This window comes from Salmo salar, chromosome 18 (genome assembly GCF_965601325.2).
Source record: "Salmo salar chromosome 18, fSalSal1, whole genome shotgun sequence".
In the NCBI taxonomy this organism is placed as follows: domain Eukaryota; kingdom Metazoa; phylum Chordata; class Actinopteri; order Salmoniformes; family Salmonidae; genus Salmo; species Salmo salar.
The window spans coordinates 85,488,574-85,513,062 of NC_138308.1; the positions used below are offsets into that span (position 1 = coordinate 85,488,574).

General features: G+C 42.7%; 3 protein-coding genes and 1 pseudogene across 6 annotated transcripts; all 4 read left to right on the plus strand.

The window, feature by feature from the left end:
• Positions 1–1,276: 1,276 nt before the first annotated feature.
• Positions 1,277–15,671, plus strand: LOC106577963 (E3 ubiquitin-protein ligase TRIM39). 3 transcript variants are annotated; one of them, XM_045701457.2, is made up of 10 exons: positions 1,277–1,521; positions 1,676–1,830; positions 2,967–3,592; positions 3,765–3,998; positions 4,589–4,684; positions 6,595–6,716; positions 12,220–12,331; positions 12,510–12,657; positions 12,880–12,906; positions 14,517–15,671. In XM_045701457.2, exons 3-10 carry the CDS (start codon positions 2,969–2,971, stop codon positions 15,071–15,073), a joined length of 1,920 nt encoding a protein of 639 aa, XP_045557413.2. In that variant the 5' UTR covers positions 1,277–1,521; positions 1,676–1,830; positions 2,967–2,968; the 3' UTR covers positions 15,074–15,671. The 3 variants fall into 3 exon arrangements, with proteins under 3 accessions (XP_045557413.2, XP_014011933.3, XP_014011934.3); XM_014156458.3 differs by lacking the exon at positions 1,277–1,521 and having other exon boundaries at positions 1,605–1,830; XM_014156459.3 differs by lacking the exons at positions 1,277–1,521; positions 1,676–1,830 and adding an exon at positions 1,844–1,951.
• A 699-nt stretch (positions 15,672–16,370) lies between these two features.
• On the plus strand, positions 16,371–17,507 carry LOC145861781 (E3 ubiquitin/ISG15 ligase TRIM25-like; annotated as a pseudogene). Its single transcript, XR_014381436.1, has 2 exons — positions 16,371–17,131; positions 17,365–17,507. The product of XR_014381436.1 is annotated as an E3 ubiquitin/ISG15 ligase TRIM25-like (transcript).
• A 175-nt stretch (positions 17,508–17,682) lies between these two features.
• LOC106577967 (zinc-binding protein A33) lies at positions 17,683–19,147 on the plus strand. The gene is made up of 3 exons (XM_082965238.1): positions 17,683–17,868; positions 17,972–17,998; positions 18,136–19,147. The coding sequence occupies exons 2-3, from the start codon at positions 17,983–17,985 to the stop codon at positions 18,714–18,716; spliced, it is 597 nt and encodes a 198-aa protein (XP_082821364.1). The 5' UTR covers positions 17,683–17,868; positions 17,972–17,982; the 3' UTR covers positions 18,717–19,147.
• Positions 19,148–19,394: 247 nt separating this feature from the next.
• LOC106577966 (E3 ubiquitin/ISG15 ligase TRIM25) lies at positions 19,395–23,362 on the plus strand. The gene is made up of 6 exons (XM_082965237.1): positions 19,395–19,528; positions 19,923–20,506; positions 20,590–20,685; positions 20,815–21,293; positions 21,376–21,402; positions 22,494–23,362. The coding sequence occupies exons 2-4, from the start codon at positions 19,925–19,927 to the stop codon at positions 21,070–21,072; spliced, it is 936 nt and encodes a 311-aa protein (XP_082821363.1). The 5' UTR covers positions 19,395–19,528; positions 19,923–19,924; the 3' UTR covers positions 21,073–21,293; positions 21,376–21,402; positions 22,494–23,362.
• The last annotated feature ends 1,127 nt before the right edge of the window (positions 23,363–24,489 follow it).

Sequence of the window (24,489 nt, forward strand, 5' to 3'; positions counted from 1 at the left end):
TGCGAATAATCGCACCAAATGTTGTCACCTTCTCACCAAGCTGCTTGGCGATGGTCTTGTAGCCCATTCCAGCCTTGTGTAGGTCTACAATCTTGTCCCTGACATCCTTGGAGAGCTCTTTGGTCTTGGCCATGGTGGAGAGTTTGGAATCTGATTGATTGATTGCTTCTGTGGACATGTGTCTTTTTTACAGGTAACAAGCTGTGGTTAGGAGCACTCCCTTTAATTAAGAGTGTGCTCCTAATCTCAGTTCGTTACATGTATAAAAGACACCTGGGAGCCAGAAAACTTTCTGATTGAGAGGGGGTCAAATACTTATTTCCCACATTAAAATGCAAATCAATTTATAACATTTTTTACATGGGTTTTTCTGGATATTTTTGTTGTTATTCTGTCTCTCACTGTTCAAATAAACCTACCATTAAAATTATAGGCTGATCCTTTCTTTATCAGTGGGCAAATGTACAAAATCAGCAGGGGATCAAATACTTTTCCCCCCACTGTAGCTAGCCAGCATTGCAGTAGCTTGTGTGCTTGAATACTGTTGTAAGGCCAGAACACTCAAATCAACCCTACTCCTCAGCCCGAACGTCCAGTGTGCGCTCCGAGAGTGAAACGGTCTGAATTTACAAACTGACAGTCTGACAAACACTCTGAATTTATGAGTGCCGGCACTCCAGCATCAACTTCTGGTAGAGAGGTAGAAAAGGCAAAGAGCTAGTACCTTCAATTGAAAGTATGGTTACACTACAATTAGGGTGTGGAAATGTTATGCCCCTTAGATATTAATTTAGAATCCTCCAATCCACTTATGCTGTAGCCTTCTCCTGACCGTCACGTTGTATAGTGCCTTATTTGGACACACCTACTCATTCCAGGATTTTTCTTTATTTTTACTATTTTCTACATTGTAGAATAATAGTGAAGACATCACAACTATGAAATAACACATATGGAATCACTTTAGAACAAATTCTTATTTACAAGGACAGCCTAGTCCTTCCTCTCTGTCGGGGAATTGAACCATTGTCTCCCATGTGCCCTGCCCATCTCTGGTAATGCCCATATGGAAGACTATCGAATGCTTCTCAAAGATGCCCTCTGGTGGTCAAACTAGCACTAACAGAAAAAAATGGCTGACGATTAAATGACATGCCACAGAATGCTGCGGCAGCTCGCAAGGTGTGCGGTAGTATGACACAACTTTTAAAGGAGGAACCACTGTATTTATGACCTTTGTAAAACCTGACGAGAGAGAGAGAGAGAGAGAGAGAGAGAGCACAATATACACCCAAATGGCCACGTGTTGACATAACTTACATCTAAAGTGAGAAGTACGGCATTGTGTGATGTTGACATTCACATTTTAGTAACTTAGTAGACGCTGTTACCCAACAATTAGGGTTAAGTGCCTTGCTCAAGGGCACATTGACAGATGGTTCACCTAGTCGGCTCAGGGATTCAAACCAGCTTTCGGATACTAGCCCAACCCTCTTAACTGCTACGCTACCTGCCACCCCGGTATGTCTATTCTATGCGTTACTAATTCTTGTGTTGAGTGTATGACCCAATCTTACAAATGTTAATCATTGAAAAAGTGACCTAGGGCTGTAAGCAAAGAATGACAAAAGCCATTGCCTAATAAAGGGGTAATCTTGTTCCCCTTTGTGCACAGTGGTCGTGGAAGTATAAATTGATAAATGAGGTGAAGAGGCAGAGGGAGAGAGGTATATTTTGGGGAGTGGGGCTGTTGGTGGCAACAGTGTCATGTGTCAGTGTTGGTCAGAGCAGTCACTGTCTACAGTGGTTCTCTACAGCAGCTGCCTTCTGGTGAGTGTTCCCATATCTCTCTTTTTCTCTGTCTCTGTCTAGCTCTCTGTCTGTCTCTGTCTCTCTCTTTCTCTGCACGTTTTCTCTCTACCATAACTGCTTCAGCAAGAATACACTTAAGGTATTGGGAATTCTATAATGTATTTTTGATTGTGTTTGTATTCTATCAGGACAGATGGGAAAGAGTTTAATATAGCTTGATCTCAGCTTTTTTGCTTTTGTACTAAGCTGTTGAAATATCTTGATTGTGTACTACAGGCGGATTGGAGGATGCATATGAAAAATAATTAGTAATTTTCTGAGGATTAAATGGCTTGACAAGATCCAGAAAGTCTCTTTGTGGTTCTAATAATAGCAATCTATTTTTCCTCCTGAAGTTAACACTCATTCACATATGTAAAACCATTGGATTGATATACCAGTCATCTTTCAAATCCATGAAGAGAAGTGCACACGTCTGGAGAAAGAAGAGCTTATACGGATGCACCCAAGTTGTTTATGACAGAGAAAGCAGAGCAGATCTAAGAATAGCCAAACTTCTATCCATGTGTGCATTCCAAATGGCGCCATATTCCCTTTATAGTGCACTACTTTTGACCAGAGCCATGTGGGCACTAGTCAAAAGTAGTGCACTGCATAGGGTATTATGGTTCCATTTGGATCGCAGGCCATGTGTTCATAAATGCTTGTTGCCCAAATTAAAAAGCGGGTGGGCCAGGGGTGCACATAGTTTTAACATGCTGACAACCTGCTTTCCATATCAAACAACTCTTGCCTAGTCTATTGAACATGGGGGATAATTCAAGTAAAGAATGCCCACACGCTTATCAACAGATCTCGCTTGGCTGCTCATCAGAAGTGGCAAGGGCTGCATTTGTTGTGTTATAATAGTAATTCTTCAAGAAACACTAGAAATTAATTTCTAATATTCTGTTTCGAGAAATATATTTTGGAGACGAAATTAACATACTTCATGAAGACCTTTTTTGTTTTAAAATACACCTGATCTTACTGCCTGCTTTATGGCCTGCATCTCACAGGTCAGTTATCACAGGTTGGACAACGATCCCAATGTCAATGAAGTGTCACAGAACACTGCAATGTAAAGTGTGACTGTGCATGGTGTTCTCTGCCAGCAATGGCTTACTTTGCAGGAAATAATGGAAATCTGGCGGAGGAGCAGGTCCATTGTTCCATCTGTCTGGACGTGTTCACCAACCCTGTCTCCATCCCCTGTGGACATAACTTCTGCCGCTGCTGCATCCTAGACTACTGGAAGACCACCGCCCTGTTCCAATGCCCCATGTGCAAGAAGACCTTCTTCAAGAGGCCCGACATTAGCATCAACACCGTCCTGAGAGAGATTGCAGAGCAATTCAAGGACATCAGGGTTAGCAATGCAGTGCGTCTCCAACAGCAGGAGCTGAAAGAGGAACATGAGCTACAAAAGAAGATGGAGGAACAGAGAAAGGAGCAGGAGGAGAAAAAGATGGAGCCGGAAACTAAGAAGAAAGAACAGCAGGATCTGGTTCAAAAGCAGCAGAAACTTCTTCAGGAGCTCAGGCTGAATCAAAAGATGCAGAAGCTACAACTGCAGCTAACGACCAGCCAGGAACCAGAGAAAGTAATGGATTCAAAACCAGAGGAAAAGCCAAAGGCACCACCAGCCCTTGCTCCGCCCTCTCCACCCCACACTCCCTGGGGCGAGGTTTCTTGTGATGTCTGCATGGGTGATCGCATGAAGGCGGTCAAGTCCTGCTTGGTGATATAAGATTCTTATTAGATTTGTTTGTTGTGTTTTGGATAATATATCATTTATACATTTCTTGTCTGTTATATTTTGATGCTGAAGATTATTCAAGTTGATGTTTGTTCTGAAAAGCGCTTAACAATTATAATCATTTATTATGATTACTTTTATGAATTATTCGTAGGTGTGTCTGACGTCATACTGCGAGGAACACATGAAGAACCACAACACCCGCTTCACTAAGCACAAGCTGATTGAGCCTGTGGCTAACCTGGAAGATAGAATGTGTCCGAAGCACGAGAGGCTCCTGGAGCTCTTCTGTAAGAAGGACCAGATGTGTGTGTGTGTGCTGTGCACCGAGACGGACCACAGAGCCCACTATACCGTCCCTGTGGAGAGGGAGTGGTCTGACAAGAAGGTGAGAGGAATTCCCTAGACTTGAGGTTAAGTCCTAACATCCAATTTTCTCTTAGTCATGCATTGATGTCAGTGAGAGACTGGAAGTTAAGATTTGCCCCATACTTGGCAAAGACTATACTGTATCTGAACGTGTTGAGGATGAATTGGAGTTCATTGAATTGGTTTATAATTTTCGAAGACATAGCAACTCTTCAGATGTCAAGGCCTGATGCACATAGCATGGAAAGCAAAATAGTATAGTCTCATTGTGATGTTGCATCACATTATGGCCAGAAGATTTTAGACATTTATAGTCCACTACTAATAAAACCGACATACAGTGATTGCCATTGTTGTTGTAAAAGTAACTTTCAGAAGAGATCAAGTGTATTTATGTAAATACACCAATAAAACACTACAATTTGTGAGGCCTAGCCCTAGATTTTATTGGAAGAGAATATGCTGCCTACCCTGAATTCCAGTCTGCTTGCGCTGTCATGCCAAGTCCTTGTTGGTCATTGTCAACATGTTGTATAAGCAGATCTGGGACCAAGCTGTAGACCGCCTGCTGTAAGATGAATTAACTCTCACCTACGTTTTCCACATCAGGCTCAGGTGAAGAAGACAGAGATTGATGTACAGCAGATGATCCAGGACAGACTGAAGAAGGTGGAAGAGATCAAACAATCAGTGGAGCTGAATAAAGTGAGTTATTTTGCTGCTTCGAAAATGGCACCCTATTCCCTACATAGTGCACTACTTTTAACAATACGGGCCCTGGTTAAAAGGTACCCTGTTCTGTACATAGTGCACTACTTTTCATCACAGACTTGGGTCCTGGTCAAAAGCAGTACTCTACAGCATATAGGAAACAGAGGTTAAATGATTTTATTTATTTTTTACCTTTATTTTATTTAACAAGGCAAGTCGGTTAAGAACAAATTCTTGATTACAATGACGGCATAGGAACAGTGGGTTAACTGCCTTGTTCAGGGGCAGAACGACAGATTTGTACCTTTTCAGCTCGGGGATTCGATCCACCAACCTTTCGGTTACCGGTCCAACACTCTAACCACTAGGGTACCTGCCGCCCAGTTGTCAAGGTGACAGTTGGGATTCGTACTGTACAAGAGATTAAATCATAGATATATCAGGGATATATTTTGACAAACATGGTGAGATGAACTTGTGGATACTATTTGTATGTCTCTGTGTCCAATATGAAGGAAGTTAGAGGTACTGTAGTTTCGTGAGCCAATGCTGACTAGCATTAGCTCATTAAGCTAACGCTCATGAGCAATTGAACTAGTTAGCCACTTCCTTCAAACTGCACGCAGAGACATAAAAATGGAACCCACAAGTTCATCTGACTCTGGGGAAGTAGATACAGGGCCTCATTGCCAAAATCCTGAAGAATACCTTTAAGGACCAGAGTTAACATAATACACTGCTGGATTCTAGCATATAATTTAGCTTTGTACATCGGCCCAATGTGGGGAGCAGGGTTGACACAATACATTGCTGTTGGATTTTGTAGGGTAGATCCGTATTTTAGCTTCAAAGTATTTTCCTTCCTTTATCGAGATGTAGAAAAACACACAATGTAAATGTATCCTCCTCAGGCAACCTAAAGGTCATCTGACAGAAGGGGTGGATCTCAATAACGTCCTGGCACACTCAAAGCCAACACTTCAGCCATAAAGACCAAAGAGTCTGGAGGGGGCTACATCCCAAACAGCCCCCTATTCCTTATGTCGTGCACTACTTTTGACCAGGACCCTGGTTAAAAGTAGTGCACTTATTAGGGAATAGGGTGTCATTTGGTATGCAACATGGACCTCTTGGCAGGGTTGTAGTATTAACCTTATTGATGTGCTTACTACAGGGCGTTAGAAAGAATACTGTAGAATACTACTGCCGCTGCAGCTGCTGCTCAAGAAATGGTATCCTCTTCTACACACTAGAGGGGTGTCCCAATATAGTATAATAATAACATTGATGATACCCAGTTGCTAAGAAGTAAGCAATATTCAAACGTGTAATAATCAAATGAAATTGTATTTGTCACATGCTTCGTAAACAGCAGGTGTAGACTAACAGTGAAATGTTTACTTAGGGGCCACTTCCCAACAATGCAGATAGAAAAAATTGAAAGATAATAACACAGGGAATAAATACACAATGATAATTTACTCATTGTAACACTGCTCTAAAATGGTATTTACCATGTTATGAAGTCTAAATATTGTGAAGTATGATCCAGTACCCAGAGGGAATACCATAATATAAACAACTAGTATGCACACTGCTGTAGTCACAACTGGGGTTACAAAATTCCTGAAACTTTCAATAAATTCCCTGGTTTTCCAGAAATCCTGGTTGGAGATGTCCGGATTTCCTGATTATTCCCTTCTGATTCCAGAAATCCTCCAACCAAGAAAACCACGGAATTTATAGAAAGTTCAAGGAATTTTGCAACACTAGTCTCAATTATGCAGTTACAAATATTTAAATACCATGTAACAATGTATAATAACATTGTAATTACTATGGTATATGTGGGACCCCAGAATGCAATACTGCTTCACCTTAAGTAATGGTACTCCCTGCTATAGTCCAGCGCCCAGAGGGAGATCGAGGACAGCAAGCAGATGTTCCAGGAGCTGATTCGCTCCATCCAGAGGACCCAGACTGAGCTGGTGCTGGCCATCGAGGAGAAGCAGAGCGAGACAGAGAGGTGTGTAGGGGAGGTACTACAGTATCCATAATGCTCTGTGTCGTGTATCCGGTGTTATCTTACTAAAGAGGTTCCTGATGGAGAAAATGGCGCTGACAGATGGCAGCTCTGCTTCTAGCTCCTAAGCAACTTTTCAGTGTTTCGTTTTTTTGTCTGTTATTTCTTACATTATTAGCTCAGAAAGTTTTTTGTGTTATTACATACAGCCGGGAAATAACATTTGGATATCAGATCGGTGGTAACTCATCAGCATTACGACCAGAAATATTACTTTCCCGAATTGGATCATTTGTTCGTACCCCACAGGGCAATTGAACTTATCCCAAAGGCTGCTCCAAGATGCCACCGGCAAAGAAGAGGTATTCGGAGTGGACTTCTAGCCGACTCAGGAAGTGTGCACACCATCCATCACTTCAGAGTATTTTACTAGCTAATGTTCAGTCCTTGAATTATAAAGTAGACAAGCTCACGGTGAGGATCTCCTTCCTGAGAGACATCAGGGACTGTAACAAACTCTGCTTCAAGGAATCATGGCTCTCTCCGGAAATATTGTCCCCATCCATATAGCCAGCTGGGTTCTCAGTATATCGCGCAGACAGGAATAAAGAACTCTACGAGAAGAAGAAAGGAAGTAGCATTTGTTTCATGATTGACTACTCATGGTGTGATTGTGATAACGTACAGGAACTCAAGTCCTGTTGTTCATCCAACCTAGAATATCTCACAATCAAATGTCTACCGTATTACCTCCCAAGAGAATTCTCTTTGGTTATAGTCACAGCCGTGTATATTCCCCTTCAAGCCGATACCATGACGGCCCTCAAGGAATTACACTCGACTTTGTGCAAACTGGAAACCACATATCCTGAGGCCGCATTTATTGTAGCTGGGGATTTTAACAAAGCAAATTTGAGGAAAATGCTACCAAATTTCTATCACCTTTTTGACTGCAGTACTCGCGCTACAAAAATTCTTGACCATTGTTATTCTCCTTTCCGGGATGACTGCAAGGCCCTCCCCCACCCTCCCTTCAGCAAATTAGATCACTACTCCATTCTGCTCCTCCCTTCCTATAGGCATACACTCACACAGGAAGTACCCGTGCTAAGGTCTTTTCAACGCTGACCAATCAGAATCCATGCTTCAAGATTATTTTCATCAGGTGGACTGGGATATGTTCCGGGTTGCCTCTGAGAATAACATTGACGTATTCACGACAGGGTAACTGAGTACATCAAGAAGTGTGTAGGGAATGTTGTTCCCACTGTGACTATTAAAACCTACCTTAACCAAAAACCGTGGATAGATGGCAGCATTCGCACAAAACTGAATGTGCGAACCACCGCATTTAACCATGGCAAGATGACTGGGAATATGGTCCAATACAAACAGTGTAATTACTCCCTCCGTAAGGCAATCAAACAGGAAAAACATCAGTACAGAGACAAAGTGGAATCGCAATTCTATGGCTCAAACACGAGATGTAGTATGTGGCAGGGTCTACATACAATCACGGATTACAAAGGGGAAACTAGCCATGTCACGGACACCGATGTCTTGCTCCTGGACAAGCTAAACACCTTCTTCGCCCGCATTGAGGATAACAGTGCCACCGACACGGTCCGCTCCCAAAGACTGTGGGCTCTTTTTCTCCATGGCCGACGTGAGTAAGACATTTTAATTGTGTTAACCCTCGCAAGGCTGCCGGTCCAGACAGTATCCCTAGCCGCATCCTCAGAGCATATGCAGACCAGCTGGCTGGAGTATTTACGGACATATTCAATCTCTACCTATCCGAGTCCAATTGCATCAAGATGTCCACCATTGTTCCTGTACCCAAGAAAGCAAAGGTACCTGAACTAAATGACTATCACCCTGTAGCACTCACTTCTGACAAAATGAAGTGCTTTGAGAGGCTAGTTAAGGATCATATCACCTCCACCTTACCTAACACCCTAGACCCACTTCAATTTGCATACCGCCCCAATAGATCCACACATTATGCAAATGCCATTGCACTGCACACTGCCCTATTCCACCTGGACAAGAGGAATACATGTGTACATGCTGTTCATTGAATATAGCTCAGCCTTCAACACCATAGTACCCTCCAAGTTCATCATTATGCTTGGGGCCCTGGGTCTGAACCCCGCCATGTGCAACTGGGTCCTGGACTTCCTGACGGGCCGCCCCCAGGTGGTGAAGGTAGGAAACAACACCTCCGCTACGCTAACCCTCAAAACAGGTTCCCCACAAAGTTGCGTGGTCAGCCCACTCCTGTATTCCCTGTTCACCCATGACTGCTTGGCCACGCACATCTCAAACTCAATCATCAAGTTTGCAGACAACACAACAGTAGTGGCCGTATTAACAACAATGACAAAACAGCCTACAGGGAGGAAGTGAGGGCCCTGGCGGAGTAGTGCCAGGAAAAAAACCTCTCCCTCAACGTCAACAAAACGAAGGAGCTGATTGTGGACAACAGAGAGAGCACGCCCATATTTACATTGACGGGACCGCAGTGGAAAAGGTGGAAAGCTTCAAGTTCCTCAGCGTACACATCACTGACAATCTGAAATGGTCCACCCACACAGCCAGTGCGGTGAAGAAGGCGCAACAGCGCCTCTTCAACCTCAGGAGGCTGAAGAAATTTGGGTTGGCCCCTAAGACCCTCACAAACTTTTACAGATGTACATTTGAGAGCATCCTGTCGGGCTATATCACAGCCTGGTACGGCAACTTCGCCACCCACAACTGCAGGGCTCTCCAGAGGGTGGTGTAGTCTACCCAATGCATCACCGGGGGCACACTGCCTGCCCTCCAAGATTCCTATGGCAGCTGATGTACAGGAAGGCCAAAAAGATTATCAAAGACGTCAACCACCCTAGCCACAGCCTGTTCACCCCAGCTATCATCCAGAAGGCGAGGTCAGTACAGGTGCATCAATGCTGGGACCGAGAGACTGAAAAAGAGCTTCTATCTCAAGGCCATCACTGCTAAATAGGCATCACTAACCGGCTACCACCTGGTTACTCAACCATGCACCTTAGAGGCTGCTGCCCTATATACATAGACATGGAATCCTCCAGGCCGGCTCGGTCCTCCCCTCCTGCTCCGTGGCTCGACGACTCACTGCGAGCTCACAGAACAGGGCTCCGGGCAGCCGAGCGGAAATGGAGGAAAACTCTCCTCCCTGCGGACCTGGCATCCTTTCACTCCCTCCTCTCTACATTTTCCTCTTCTGTCTCTGCTGCTAAAGCCACTTTCTACCACTCTAAATTCCAAGCATCTGCCTCTAACCCTAGGAAGCTCTTTGCTACCTTCTCCTCCCTCCTGAATCCTCCTCCCCCTCCCCCCCCTCCTCCCTCTCTGCGGATGACTTCGTCAACCATTTTGAAAAGAAGGTTGACGACATCCGATCCTCGTTTGCTAAGTCAAACGACACCGCTGGTCCTGCTCACACTGCCCTACCCTGTGCTTTGACCTCTTTCTCCCCTCTCTCTCCAGATGAAATCTCGCGTCTTGTGACGGCCGGCCGCCCAACAACCTGCCCACTTGACCCTATCCCCTCCTCTCTTCTCCAGACCATTTCCGGAGACCTTCTCCCCTACCTCACCTCGCTCATCAACTCATCCTTGACCGCTGGCTACGTCCCTTCCGTCTTCAAGAGAGCGAGAGTTGCACCTCTTCTGAAAAAACCTACACTCGATCCCTCCGATGTCAACAACTACAGACCAGTATCCCTTCTTTCTTTTCTCTCCAAAACTCTTGAACGTGCCGTCCTTGGCCAGCTCTCTTGCTATCTCTCTCAGAATGACCTTCTTGATCCTAATCAGTCAGGCTTCAAGACTGGGCATTCAACTGAGACTGCTCTTCTCTGTGTCACGGAGGCTCTCCGCACTGCTAAAGCTAACTCTCTCTCCTCTGCTCTCATCCTTCTAGACTTATCTGCTGCCTTTGATACTGTGAACCATCAGATCCTCCTCTCCACCCTCTCCGAGCTGGGCATCTCCGGCGCGGCCCACGCTTGGATTGCGTCCTACCTGACAGGTCGCTCCTACCAGGTGGCGTGGCGAGAATCTGTCTCCGCACCATGTGCTCTCACCACTGGTGTCCCCCAGGGCTCTGTTCTAGGCCCTCTCCTATTCTCGCTATACACCAAGTCTCTTGGCTCTGTCATATCCTCACATGGTCTCTCCTATCATTGCTATGCAGACGACACACAATTAATCTTCTCCTTTCCCCCTTCTGACAACCAGGTGGCGAATCGCATCTCTGCATGTCTGGCAGACATATCAGTGTGGATGACGGATCACCACCTCAAGCTGAACCTCGGCAAGACGGAGCTGCTCTTCCTCCCGGGGAAGGACTGCCCGTTCCATGATCTCGCCATCACGGTTGACAACTCCATTGTGTCCTCCTCCCAGAGTGCTAAGAACCTTGGCGTGACCCTGGACAACACCCTGTCGTTCTCTACTAACATCAAGGCGGTGACCCAATCCTGTAGGTTCATGCTCTACAACATTCGCAGAGTACGACCCTGCCTCACACAGGAAGCGGCGCAGGTCCTAATCCAGGCACTTGTCATCTCCCGCCTGGATTGCTGCAACTCGCTGTTGGCTGGGCTCCCTGCCTGTGCCACTAAACCCCTACAACTCATCCAGAACGCCGCAGCCCGTCTGGTGTTCAACCTTCCCAAGTTCTCTCACGTCACCCCGCTCCTCCGCTCTCTCCACTGGCTTCCAGTTGAAGCTCGCATCCGCTACAAGACCATGGTGCTTGCCTACGGAGCTGTGAGGGGAACGGCACCTCCGTACCTTCAGGCTCTGATCAGGCCCTACACCCAAACAAGGGCACTGCGTTCATCCACCTCTGGCCTGCTCGCCTCCCTACCTCTGAGGAAGCACAGTTCCCGCTCAGCCCAGTCAAAACTGTTCGCTGCTCTGGCACCCCAATGGTGGAACAAGCTCCCTCACGACGCCAGGACAGCGGAGTCAATCACCACCTTCCGGAGACACCTGAAACCCCACCTCTTTAAGGAATACCTGGGATAGGATCAAGTAATCCTTCTACCCCCCCCCCCCCCCCCCCCTTAAAAGATTTAGATGCACTATTGTAAAGTGGTTGTTCCACTGGATATCATAAGGTGAATGCACCAATTTGTAAGTCGCTCTGGATAAGAGCGTCTGCTAAATGTCTTAAATGTAAATGTAAATGGAATCGCTGGTCACTTTAAATGGAACACTAGTCACTTTAATAATGTTTACATACTGTTTTATGCATTTAATATGTATAGACTGTGCTCTACTGTATTTTAATTCCATTCTTTTACTTTTAGATTTGTGTGTATTGTTGTGAATTGTTAGATACTACTGCACTGTTGGAGCTAGGAACACAAGCATTTCGCTACAGCGGCAATATCGTCTGCTAAATATGTTTATTTCACCAATAAAATGTGATTTTAAGTTAACACTATGGTGTCCTGTCTCTTTAATAATATAAGGTGGTCCCAGGGCCTCTTAGGGGATCTGGAGCAGGAGATCACTGAGCTACAGAGGAGGAATAAAGACCTGGAACACCTCTCATGCACAGAAGACCACATCCACTTCCTACAGGTTGGAATTATTTCATACATTCCTTTCATTGTCAGTGCATAGCAGAATATAATTGTGTGGTACCCAAGCATCATCAGAATGTCCACACATTTTAGAGTCTTGATACTGTAGAAATATGGCACACAAATATATTGCATAGGTAGATTGACTCACCGTTTTTTCATATCTCTCGATGTAGAGTTTCCCAGCCCTGTGCAGGCCTCCAGCCACTAAGGACTGGTCTGGGACCAGGCTTCACTCTGAAGTGTGTGTTGGGCTCATCAGAAGAGCAGTGTCGGAACTGGAAGAAACACTGGCTAAAGAAATTGAGAAACTGGTGGACACTGGTAGGTTTCTGATTCCTCTTTACATGAGGTCCACACCTTCAGGGGCGGGTTCCAGGAAACAGATAGTCTAGCCTTAAAATAAAAAGTATTTTCAATGGAGATTCCCCATTGACTGTGCTTTTCGGTCCAGCAATAGGCTTAATCTGTGTCAAGGAAACTTTCCCCCCAATGTTCTATATAGCAAATTATACATTGATATTGATTATTTCTTTTATTTTACAGAGCTGAAGAGAATTCCAAAATACTCAGGTGAACATTTTTCTTTTCCCTGTAATCCATAGATGTCCCTGTGAAATTATCCACAATTCTAGTCCTTAAAAAGTCACAAGCAACATTGTAACTGGTACAATTGAAGCTGCTGATAGAAGTTTTCTGTAGATGCAGACCTAGGATCAGTTTACCTTCCCCGACTAGTGGTGCACGGTCAGCTGAATGTTCACCTGCACCTGCCTGCAATTGCTAGTAACCCATCCGCAACCACCCGGCTATATGAGAAAATCAAAGGCCCACACCCGACCCTAACCCGCTAATATAAAAAATGCACTAGGCTACAGTCAGAGATCTCAGAATGATTTTTTGACCGAAGGAGAAAGATTTTTTTTTATTGTCTATGTTTCTGCTTATGATTTTAGGACATTTTGGTAGGCTATTTGTTAGTCAACTTGTCTATAATCAGATGCATGCAGTTTGTTTTTTGCTGTTATAAATTATATTGTCCTAGAAAAGGGTTTTCTAAACTCGGTCCTGGGAACCCCCCTGGGTGCACGTTTTGGTTTTTGCCCTAGCACTACACAGATGATTCAAATAACCAACTCATCATCAAGCTTTGATTATTTTAATCAGATGTGTAGTATTAGGGCTAAAATCAAAGTGTGCACCTGGGGGAGGACCCCCCCCAAGTGTGGCAAACCCTGTTCTAGAAGACTAAATAAACCTTTGCTCACCAGAAAAATGTAATAAATCGAAAGAACAAATGCTTTAATCTAGTTGACATCGGTAAAGTTTTCTCTGTCATCTCTGACCGGTTGTAAGGAAATGGATTATGCATATTTTATGTGGTTGAAAAATGTTTTTAAAAAATGTAGGTTAAAGACAGTATCTAGCTGCATTTGCATTATCTCAAGAAACTGAAGAAAAAAAATCATATTTCTCCACTTCTGTTCTTTGAAAGAAATGCTTAATTCTGCAGGAGTTAATATTAAGGCCATGTGAGAGCTTATACAGACATACAGTCAGTGTACTGATTTCAGTTTCCATTTAACCATCTGAAGAGTTGGCTACAGTTCCCTTGACGTGCCATAGGTCTATTTGAAATGCCTGTGGAATTTGTATAGCGCCTCACAATCACACAGTAGGACTCTGCAATAACAAGGTGGTGTGTTAGCCTACTTGTGCACAGCCATTTCAGTGTGCTCTGGGTGTTGAGCAAGTGTCAACTCCTTCTACTCCAAACACAGAAGTCGGAGTCGACTCCAAAAATCCTGGAGTCGTTTACCCCTAGTCGGACTGGAGGACAGTTGCTATCCATTGGACCGCTGCGGTTGATGGCCCAAAATTCTGGGGCAGGGCATAGTGAAGGATCAACTGAAGCTTTGGGTAGAAGCAGATCCATGATCAGTTTACCTTGCCCAAAAAACTAACCTCAACCATTAGGGGAGTTACACATAACTGACCTAAGATCAGTGTGCAGGTGCAATTGCATCCTATTCCTATATATTCCACACATCTCTAACACCTTTAACAGGTCCTCCTGAAAAATGTATATTGAGACTAACCTTATTTTTTTTTTTACAGTACTTTCAATGTAATTTCATTGCATTAAATACTGTAGCTCACACATTTCTCCTCCCCATTCTCAGTTGACCTGACACTTGACCCGGACACAGCCAACCCGTGGCTCCAGCTCTCAGAGGATGGCCGACAGGTACGACACCTCGGGGCGTGGCAGGACCTTCCGGACGTCCCAGAGCGTTTTGACACCGTGGTCATCGTCCTGGGCTGTGAGGGCTTCAGCACCGGGCGGCACTACTGGGAGGTTCAGGTGGGAGACAAAGACGACTGGTACCTAGGCGTGGCCAAGGCATCGGTCAACAGGAAGGGCCGGATCGCCATCAGCTCCTCCCAGGGCTACTGGGCGCTGGCCATGAAGAAAGGTCAGGAGTATAGGGCCTCCACGACCCCGCCGTTAACGCTGACCCTTGACCCCAAGCCGAAGAGGGTCGGGGTGTACGTGGACTGTGAGGAGGGCCAGGTGTCATTTTACAATGTGAGGGAGAGGAGTCATATCTATACGTTCATGGAGGACAGCTTTAAGGAAAAGTTGTTTCCCTTCTTTTATTTGTACTGTTGTGATAAACAGTCGGATACCATAGTAATCTGTCCGGCCAATGAGAAGACTGAGATCAAGCAATGCTGAGAAAGACTGCAACTCTGAAAGACTACAATTCTGTGTGCAGAAAATACTTCTTTTTTTTCATGGTGATAACAACATAATTTATTATGGTGGTGTCGAGTCCCCCTCTCACCCATATCAGTTGAACCTTGTTGAGAAAGACTGCAGCTATGACGAACAACTCTGAAAGACTACAATTCTGTGTGCAGAAAATACCTTTATAGAACAAGAAGGCCAGCACACTGTTAAAGCTCCCAATTCACCGATTTAATGACAACGTTTCGATCCAAAACGGATCTTTGTCAGGTCAAACAAACGGAATTCTCACATCCCAGAAAATACCTTAAAATATAATCTTGGTAGGTAGGGTGGTTGTTTTTTTTCTTATTTTTTTTCTTATTTTTTTTTTTATGGGATATTTCCTGTTCGTTAAAGTCTAGATTAAATATCTGAAAGAAGATGAATCTAACAGACATTGGTTTCATCCCAGGACCTTGAATGTATCTATGAGGATGACAGTACTGTTCTCTAACTTGCACTTTAGCACCTATTTACATATCCAACTTACATTGTGAAAAAAATATGACAATGATTTTGAACAATAAATGTATGATTGTCTTTGGTCCATGTCTTGTGAGATTTTGAAAAGTTTTAACACACTCAATCTGAAAATGTAGGTTTCACGTGGGTATGTTTTGTGTTAGAGTTTAAAGTTTCCCTTTCAGCAAAATTATGGCACTTAGCCCCTCCCTCTGAAACATTCCTCCTCCTCTCTTTGTAAAGGGAATATAATACAGTACCGTTTGTGAGTACGTGTGTTTCGCTGTTGTCATTCTTGTGGTGCATTTTGAAAAGTGAGCCCAGGCATTTTTTTTATAGTTTTTCTTCTTCACAAAACAGGTAAGCTTATGTTTTTTTGTCTTACTTTGGACTTATTTAGTTATGTTCGGGTTGTTGCTTTCTTTAAAAAAGTGAAAAAACTGATGTTTTTCATCTTGAGGTTTTGGTTAATTGGCTGGAGGTGTTGGGTTACATGTATGTACAGTGAGTCACTCAACAGGGTGGAGACCAGTCTTATTATTGATGATAACTGCCTTTGCTTGCAGTGTAGTTCAGTTTTAGCTGCTTAAAATGTTGTGCATGTACTTACATTTTCTACATATTTACATGTGTATTTACAGTATTTTCACTGTAATTTAGCTGAAGTAATTTCTTATGAACCTCATCAATACTGTGCTAAAATATATGGGCCAAAGGTACAAAAATGATATGATTCAAGAGCCATAATAATTTAATCATAACATATCTCCCAACCATAGAGATGTCATCACTGAATGTTGACAGCAGCCTTCTACCAGAAGAGCAGTTCCTGTGCTCTATCTGTTGGCATGTGTTCACTGATCCAGTTACCACTCCTTGTGGCCACACCTTCTGCAAAACCTGTATTAGTGGACACTGGGATAACAGTGAGATATGCCAGTGTCTAAAATGTCAGAAACGATTCTACGTGAGACCAGAGGTCTCCACCAACTCTGTGATAGAGGAGATATCAGTGCATATCAAGAGAAGAAGAATTGATATACCAGAATGCTTAGCTGCTCCTTGGGAGGTTGCTTGTGATGTTTGTTCCACAATGAAGCTCAAGGCTCTGAAGTCCTGCCTGGTGTGTCTGACCTCTTACTGTGAGATTCACCTGGAGCCTCATCAGAGAGTGGTGAATCTGAAGAGACACAAGCTGATCGACCCTGTGGAGAACTTGGAGGACAGGATGTGTAAGAAGCACGAAAGAGGCCTGGAGCTGTTCTGTAGAACTGATCAGACATGTTTTGTGTACTGAGACTGACCACAAGTGTCACAATACTGTAACCATTGAAGAGGAGGGAGTAAAAGAAAAGGTAAGACCTTTTTATTCCATTTGTTTCTATCATTCTTTTTTCGACAACATCTTAATTTCCTTCATGCATACTTGCTATGAATTTTCCACAGGCTGAGCTTGTGTCCATTATGGCAGAGGTGCAGAAAATGATTCAGGACAGACATGCAAAGATGGAGGAGATCAAACGCTCAGTGGTGCTCAGCAAAGTAAGTTCTGACAAAAATAAAATATGTTATATTACCACACTGGATTGCCACAATGTTTATTTGGCCAGTGGCAAAATGTGTATACATTCTTTTAAACCGAAATGAATATTTGTCAATCAATTGATCCGATGGCAGGTATCTTCTGTATTCAAGCAGTTTATAGTAGAGTATTAACCAAATATTCTGCTTTTGAAGTAATTAACTCTACATGTAATTATTATTTTTTTCATTAGAAAAGTACTGAGAAAGAAGTGGAGGACAGTGAAAAGCTTTTCACTGAACTGTTACAGTCTATAAAAAAAAGGAGAACTAAGCTTGTCAAGGTAATAGAGGAGAGGCAAAAAGCAGCGGAGAGGAGAGCTGAAGGGCTCACCCAACAGTTGGAGCAGGAAATCACTGAACTACAGAGGAGAAGTACTGAGCTGCAGCAGCTCTCACACACTGAGGACCACCTCCACCTCCTACAGGTCAGTGTCCCTCTCTGTGATCAATAGGTTAGGGTTAATCTATATCGTCAATATACTGTAAATGCATCAAGTGAAAACTCGCTGAACTCATGAGATAATAAATACATTTTTGGGAGTTGTAGAGTTTGCCGTCCCTTCGCACCCCTTTGTCTACTAAGAAATGGTCCAGGGTCAGTGTTAACACTGATCTGTGTGTGGGGACTTTGAGAAGAGCCTTGTCTCAAATTGAGGAAAACATAAGAGGAGAACTAAAAGTTCTTACAGAAATAGGTAAGATTCCTTTTGACCAATATATTAAAGAAGCATTTAACAAAATCAGTCCTATTGTATTCTGTCTGGATTGTTTAATGATGTGCTGTCTATTTTCTTACAGAACTCACAAGAATGCAAGAGTTCAAAGGTGATATAATTTGTAATTTCTTTGAGAATGATAACGAAGTTAATGGTAATTAACAACCATGATATGGCCCATAATTGTGCTGTATGTTTTGCAATTGTTATCGAACTGATATATTGGCCCATATCTCTGCTCCTCAGATGAAGTCACTCTGGACCCCAACACTGCAAATCGTTGGCTACAGCTCTCTGAAGACGGAATGCAAATAAAGTATGCCAAAACAGCCCAGACAGTGTCTGACAATCCAAAGAGGTTTGACTACTACTCAGCGGTCTTAGGAGAGAAGGGCTTCATCTCTGGACGCCATTACTGGGAGGTCCAGGTGGGCGTGAGTGGGAGGTGGGAGGTCGGCATTGCCATGAGGGCCGTCAACCGGAAGAAGGCGGTTAAAAAGAACTCTGAACATGGCTTCTTTGTTCTGTCAAAGAGCAGATACTTGGGGTATGAGGCTGGTTCTTCACCCCCTACCACCCTCAATCTGAACCCCATACCGAGAAGAGTCGGTGTGTATGTTGATTACGAGAAAGGGCAGGTGTCTTTTTATGATGTGCTGGCAAAGTCACACCTCTACTCATTCCTTGGCCTGTCCTTCACCGGGAAACTTTACCCTTACTTTTACCTCTACAGCATGAAAAAGAAGTCTGAGTCGCTGGTCATTTACATCGATTGGATAAAGAAGTACAAAGACCATTTGAGGAGACTCTCCAATACCGCAAAGTGAAGATACTCACCATAAAAGGCTAGATATTATTACTCAATAGTACTCTATATTACACTAAATTAAATGACTTGGCACACCTCACTAGTTTCCTCTGACGTAATAAAATCCTATATCATGTTTATATAGCATGTGTTTCCTCACAAACAACAGTAAAAGTCATAAAATGAAGGAATACAAAGTTTTTATGTTGTCATCAAATATGTGTGTGAAATTCTGCTGAATTTACATGTTTCAAACATTTTTGTATGTATAAGATTTGCAAGAGAGGAAAGTACAATTGATGACATTGAACAAGGAAAGAGCAACTCCAACAGCGTGAACTAGTATTTGCACACAGGCCTGCTGTGGCTGTGACTTGATTGTACCTATGATTATTACAGTATTTTTTTCTGCCTTGCCATTTAGCATTAAATGCCTATTTGCATATTCTACCTACTCTCTCAGATGTGTATTGCACACTATGTGAAAACATGTACATAGATTTTCAACAAAGGTTTATGTTTGTCTATTCTCCATGTCGTGTAAGATTGTTATCATAAAGTATGAAAAACCTACACCTCAAGTTGAACATTTGGCCGTCACCTGTGAATGTTTCCAGTGAGAGTTCTAAGTTTCGTTTTCAGTGAAATTATGAAATGTAGCTCCTCCCTTTGAAATGCTCATCCTCCTCCCTTCTAAAAGGAACAGCATTTATCTTGTTGTGAGGGAGTACTCTTATGTGTGTGTGATCGTTTTCTTTCCTGTCCTGATGATTCCTGTCTGCGTTTGAAAAGTGTGCCGGGACAAATATAGCTAAAGAAAAGACAAAACAGGTAGTTTTTCTTAACCTTACTTTTTACTTTTGTTCAGTGAAGTGAAAGAAAGTGATGTTCAACTTTAGGTTTCAATTAATTGGCAGGAGGTGTTGGGTTACATGCATGTACAGTGAGTCACTCTCAACAGGATGGAGACCAGTCTTATTAATGATGATGTAGGTACAAGCCTTTGCTTGCAGTGTAGTTCAATTCCATCTGCTTAAAATGTTGTGCATGTGCTTTTTTTATACATATTTATACATGTGTATTTTACAGCATTTTCACAGTATTTGGGTTGAAGTCATTTCTTATCAACCAAAAGTAAGCAAATGGACTAAATGTATATTGACTCAAAGTATATGGATGATTCAAGAGCCATAATAATTTAATCATAACATATCTCCCCCCATAGAGATGTCATCATTGAATATTGACAGCAGCCTTCTACCAGAAGAGCAGTTACTGTGCTCTATCTGCTTGCATGTGTTCACTGATCCAGTTACCACGCCTTGTGGCCACACCTTCTGCAAAGTTTGTATTAGTGGACACTGGGATAACAGTGAGATATGCCAGTGTCTAAAATGTCAGAAACGATTCTATGTGAGACCAGAGATCTCCACCAACTCTGTGATAGAAGAGATCTCTGTACATATCAAGAGAAGAAGACTTGATGTACCAGAATGCTTAGCTGCTCCTGGGGAGGTTGCTTGTGATGTTTGTTCTACAAGAAAGACCAAGGCCCTGAAGTCCTGCCTGGTGTGTCTCACCTCTTACTGTGAGACTCACCTGGAGCCTCATCAGAGAGTGGTGAATCTGAAGAGACACAAGCTGATCGACCCTGTGGAGAACCTGGAGGACAGGATGTGCAAGAAGCATGATAGGCTGCTGGAGCTGTTCTGTAGGAGCGACCAGACATGTGTGTGTCAGTTTTGTGCTGAGACAGACCACAAGTCTCACGATACTGTGCCCATTGAAGACATGGGAACACACCAGAAGGTAAGATTTGTTGAAACCACACAGTAAACATTTATTTTTCTGCAAAAACAGAATTGATTTATGTCAATATTGTCTGTCTATAGGGTGAGCTTGCGGCCGCTAAAGCAGAGGTTGAAAAGATGGTCCAGGTGAGACAGAAGAAGGTGAATGAAATCAAACACTCCGTGGAGCTCACTAGGGTAAGTCTTTAGAAATGTCATAATAAAAAGAATATCATCAATACACAATGTTAATGTAATCAATGGGAAAATGGGTATAACAATTGAATCAGTTAATCAATAGTGTGTAAACATCTTTCCATTACACAGAAAAGTACAAACAAAGATATTGAGGACAGTGAGAATCTCTTCACCAATCTGTTGCGTTCGGTTGAAGAAAGACAAACCAATCTAAAGCAGGTGATGGAGGCGATGCAAACAGCAGCAGAAAAAAGGGCTGAAGGGCTCATCAATGACCTGGAGCAGGAAATCACTGAGTTACAGAGGAGAAGCACTGAGTTGGAGCAGCTCTCACACACTGATGATCACCTCCACTTCCTACAGGCCAGTATCACTCTCAGTGGTTGATGTCAATGTGTCAGAAGATTACTATACTGTACATAACTTAATGTTGTTGGCTTTCTGATCTCCTTCACTGTAGACTTACCTGACCCTACGTGTCCCTCCATCCACCAAGGACTTTTCTGAGATCAGTGTGTACTCAGATCTGTGTGTTGGGATAGTGAGGAGAGCTGTGTCCAATCTGGTGGAGATATTCAAGAGAGAACTGAAAACGCTAACAGACATGGGTTAGCTTTATGTTAAATTATTAAAAAATATATTTCTGAATGTAAATATAGTGGAGGATCAATCATTTTCATATTTTTTCAGAACTGAAGAGAATGAGGGGGTTTAAAGGTAAGATGCTAAATTCCTCAACTACAAGCAATATGAAATTTAAATCAGAGCAGTAATTGCCATTAACAGTGAATACAGTGCTGTGACAAAGTATTTTCCCTCTATCAAATTTTCTCGACTTGTGCATATTTTTGACACTGAATGTTATGAGATCTTCAACCAAAACCTAATATTAGAAAAAGGGAACCTGAATGAACAAATAACACATCAATGACATACTTATTTCATTTATTTCATTAACAAAGTTATGCAACACCCAATGCCGTGAAAAAGAAATTGCCCCCTTACACTCAATAACTGGTTGTGCCACATTTAGCTGCATTAACTCCAACCAAACGCTTCCTATAGTTGATCAGTCTCTCACATCACTGTGGAGGAATTTTGTCCCACTCTTCCATGCAGAACTGCTTTAACTTAGCAACATTTGTGGGTTTTCAAGCATGAACTGCTCATTTCAAGTCCTGTCACAACATCTCAATTGGGATTAGGTCATGAATTCTGCTCTGTATCAGATAATTCTACAGTAGAATATTAGACCATCCATCTGTTAGCTGAAGCTGAAGCACAGCTGGTTCATGCAGCAAGACAATTTTCCAAAGTCCACAATCAAGTCTACATAAAATTGTTAAAACACAACCAATTTCAAGTTTTGGACTGGCCTAAACTGAAAGTCCAGACCTAATCCCAATTGAGATGCTGTGGCAGGACTTGAAACAAGCAGTTCATTATTGAAAACCCACAAATATTGATGAGTTAAAGCAGTTCTGCATGGAAGAGTGGGCCAAAATTCTTACACAGTGATGTGAGATACTGATCAACAATGACAGGAAGCATTTGGTTGCAGTCATTGCAGCGGTGGCACAATCAGTTATTGAGTGTAAGGGGGTAATTACTTTTCACACAGGGGAATTGGGTGTTGCATAACTTTATTTGTCAACTCAGGTTCCCTTTATCTAATATTAGGTTTTAGTTGAAGAACTGAAAACATTCAGTATTACAAATATGCAAAAATAGAGAAAATCAGAAAGGCAAATACTTTTTCGCAGCGCTATATATTTCAGTAAGGTTGCTATGGATTTTCTGTTCCACAGAGGACGTCACCCTGGACTCGAACACAGCAAGTCGTTGGATATGCCTGTTTGATGGTGGCAAACGCATCAAACACTCTAAAACATCCCAGATCATCATATCTGACAGCCCAGACAGGTTCGACATCTACCCCATGGTTTTAGGAGAGAAAGGCTTCAACTCTGAACGCCATTACTGGGAGGTTCAGGTGGGCCTAAGAAATGACTGGTATGTAGGTGTTGCCAAGGAAACAGTAAACAGGAAGGAAGATGTCCAAATTAACTCAGCGCATGGGTTCTTTGCGCTGGGAAAAGATGGATTTGATTATAAGGTTAATTCCTCCCCCCTTAAGAATCTTTATCTGAACCCCAGGCCTAGAAAAATTGGGATCTATGTGGACTATGAGAGGGGTCAGGTCTCCTTCTACGACGTGGATGAAAAATCTCACATCTACTCTTTCACAAACCAGTCTTTCACTGAGAAACTCTACCCTTACTTTTACGTGTATAGCAAGGCCAGAAAGTCAGAGGCATTGGTCATTTCCTGCATGGAGGACCCAAGCGCACGCTACCTATCACTCCTGCAAGCCGTCTCTAAAGCTAAAGAGTAACCATATGAATTGTATGGCTCTAGCACTGTAGAAATCAGATGTTATAGTTTCCCTTCCAGTCATTCTAATGCATCATAATGTGGTTCACTTTCTATAAATTCCATAAATATTTCTTTCTAATGTATCTTTATTGACAGTGTCAAAACACATTTTACATATCGTAGAACAATAATTCAATATTGTTGACACTCACTGTTGCCTTTCTGTATCAATGGTTGTTTAGTTTGTATGTACACTATGAGTATATAATGTTATAAATTAAGACAAAATAAATATTTTTCTAATCTACATTTTTTATTTTTTTATTTTGCATATGTAAGATTTGCTAGAGGGGAAAGTACAAAAAGCACCAGCTCCACTTTAGGACATGTTTATTAGAATAGGTGGTAAGGAAGATGCAATACTATATGTTCATAGTCCAAATGTGCCTCCCCTTTATCGACAGTGACAAGGTGTGTCCTCACCCTTGTGATTGGGTGAGGAGATCACCAATGAGTGTGCCACTTTACTGCACACACTCTCACACACTTGTTGTGCCACCGTAGGCCTAGGGCTTGACTTTATAGTATCCTCCTTAAAGGACTGGTAGGTGACATTAGCTTCTTATTATGTATTAATATTATATGAATATCATGAGTATTCATACATGAATGTATTAATATAATACTTTTCATTTTTGTGGTTTTCTAGACTGTGGTGTCATGCTGTATGTGCCTGTAGAAGGACTGCTATACTAGGAGATAGAGACAGACATAGCTGCAGAGGTTCTCAAACAAAGCAGTCGTCTTACACAGGGTTTCCCTAAGAAATATTTAAATATTAGGATGAGCATGTCGGAGTGGCATTGACAAAAAATTCAGTAGAATAGAACACAGTATATCCATATGAGATGAGTAAAGCAGTATGTAAACATTATTAAATTGACTAGTGATCCATTATTAAAGTGACCAGTGATTCCATGTCTATGTATATAGGGCAGCAGCCTCAAAGGTGCAGGGTTGAGTAAGCGGGTGGTAGCCGGAAAGTGATGGCTATTCAACCTCTTTGGGCTAGGGGGCAGTATTTTGACGTCCGGATGAAAAGCGTGCCAAAGTAAACTGCCTGTTACTCAGGCCCAGAAGCTAGGATATGCATTTCATTTGGATAGAAAACACTCTAAAGTTTCTAAAACTGTTAAAATAATCTCTGTGTATAACAGAACTGATATGGCAGGCGAAACCCCGAGGACAAACCATCCCCCCCAAAAAAAATTCTGCCTACCACTGATTTCAATGGCTGTCACTTTCATCATGAGGCGAAATCATCCCAAATTGCAGTTCCTAGGGCTTCCACTAGATGTAAACAGTCTTTAGAAAGTGTTTCATGCTGGTTTTTAGAAAAATTTGTCAGAAAATGTAGTTTTTCTAGGT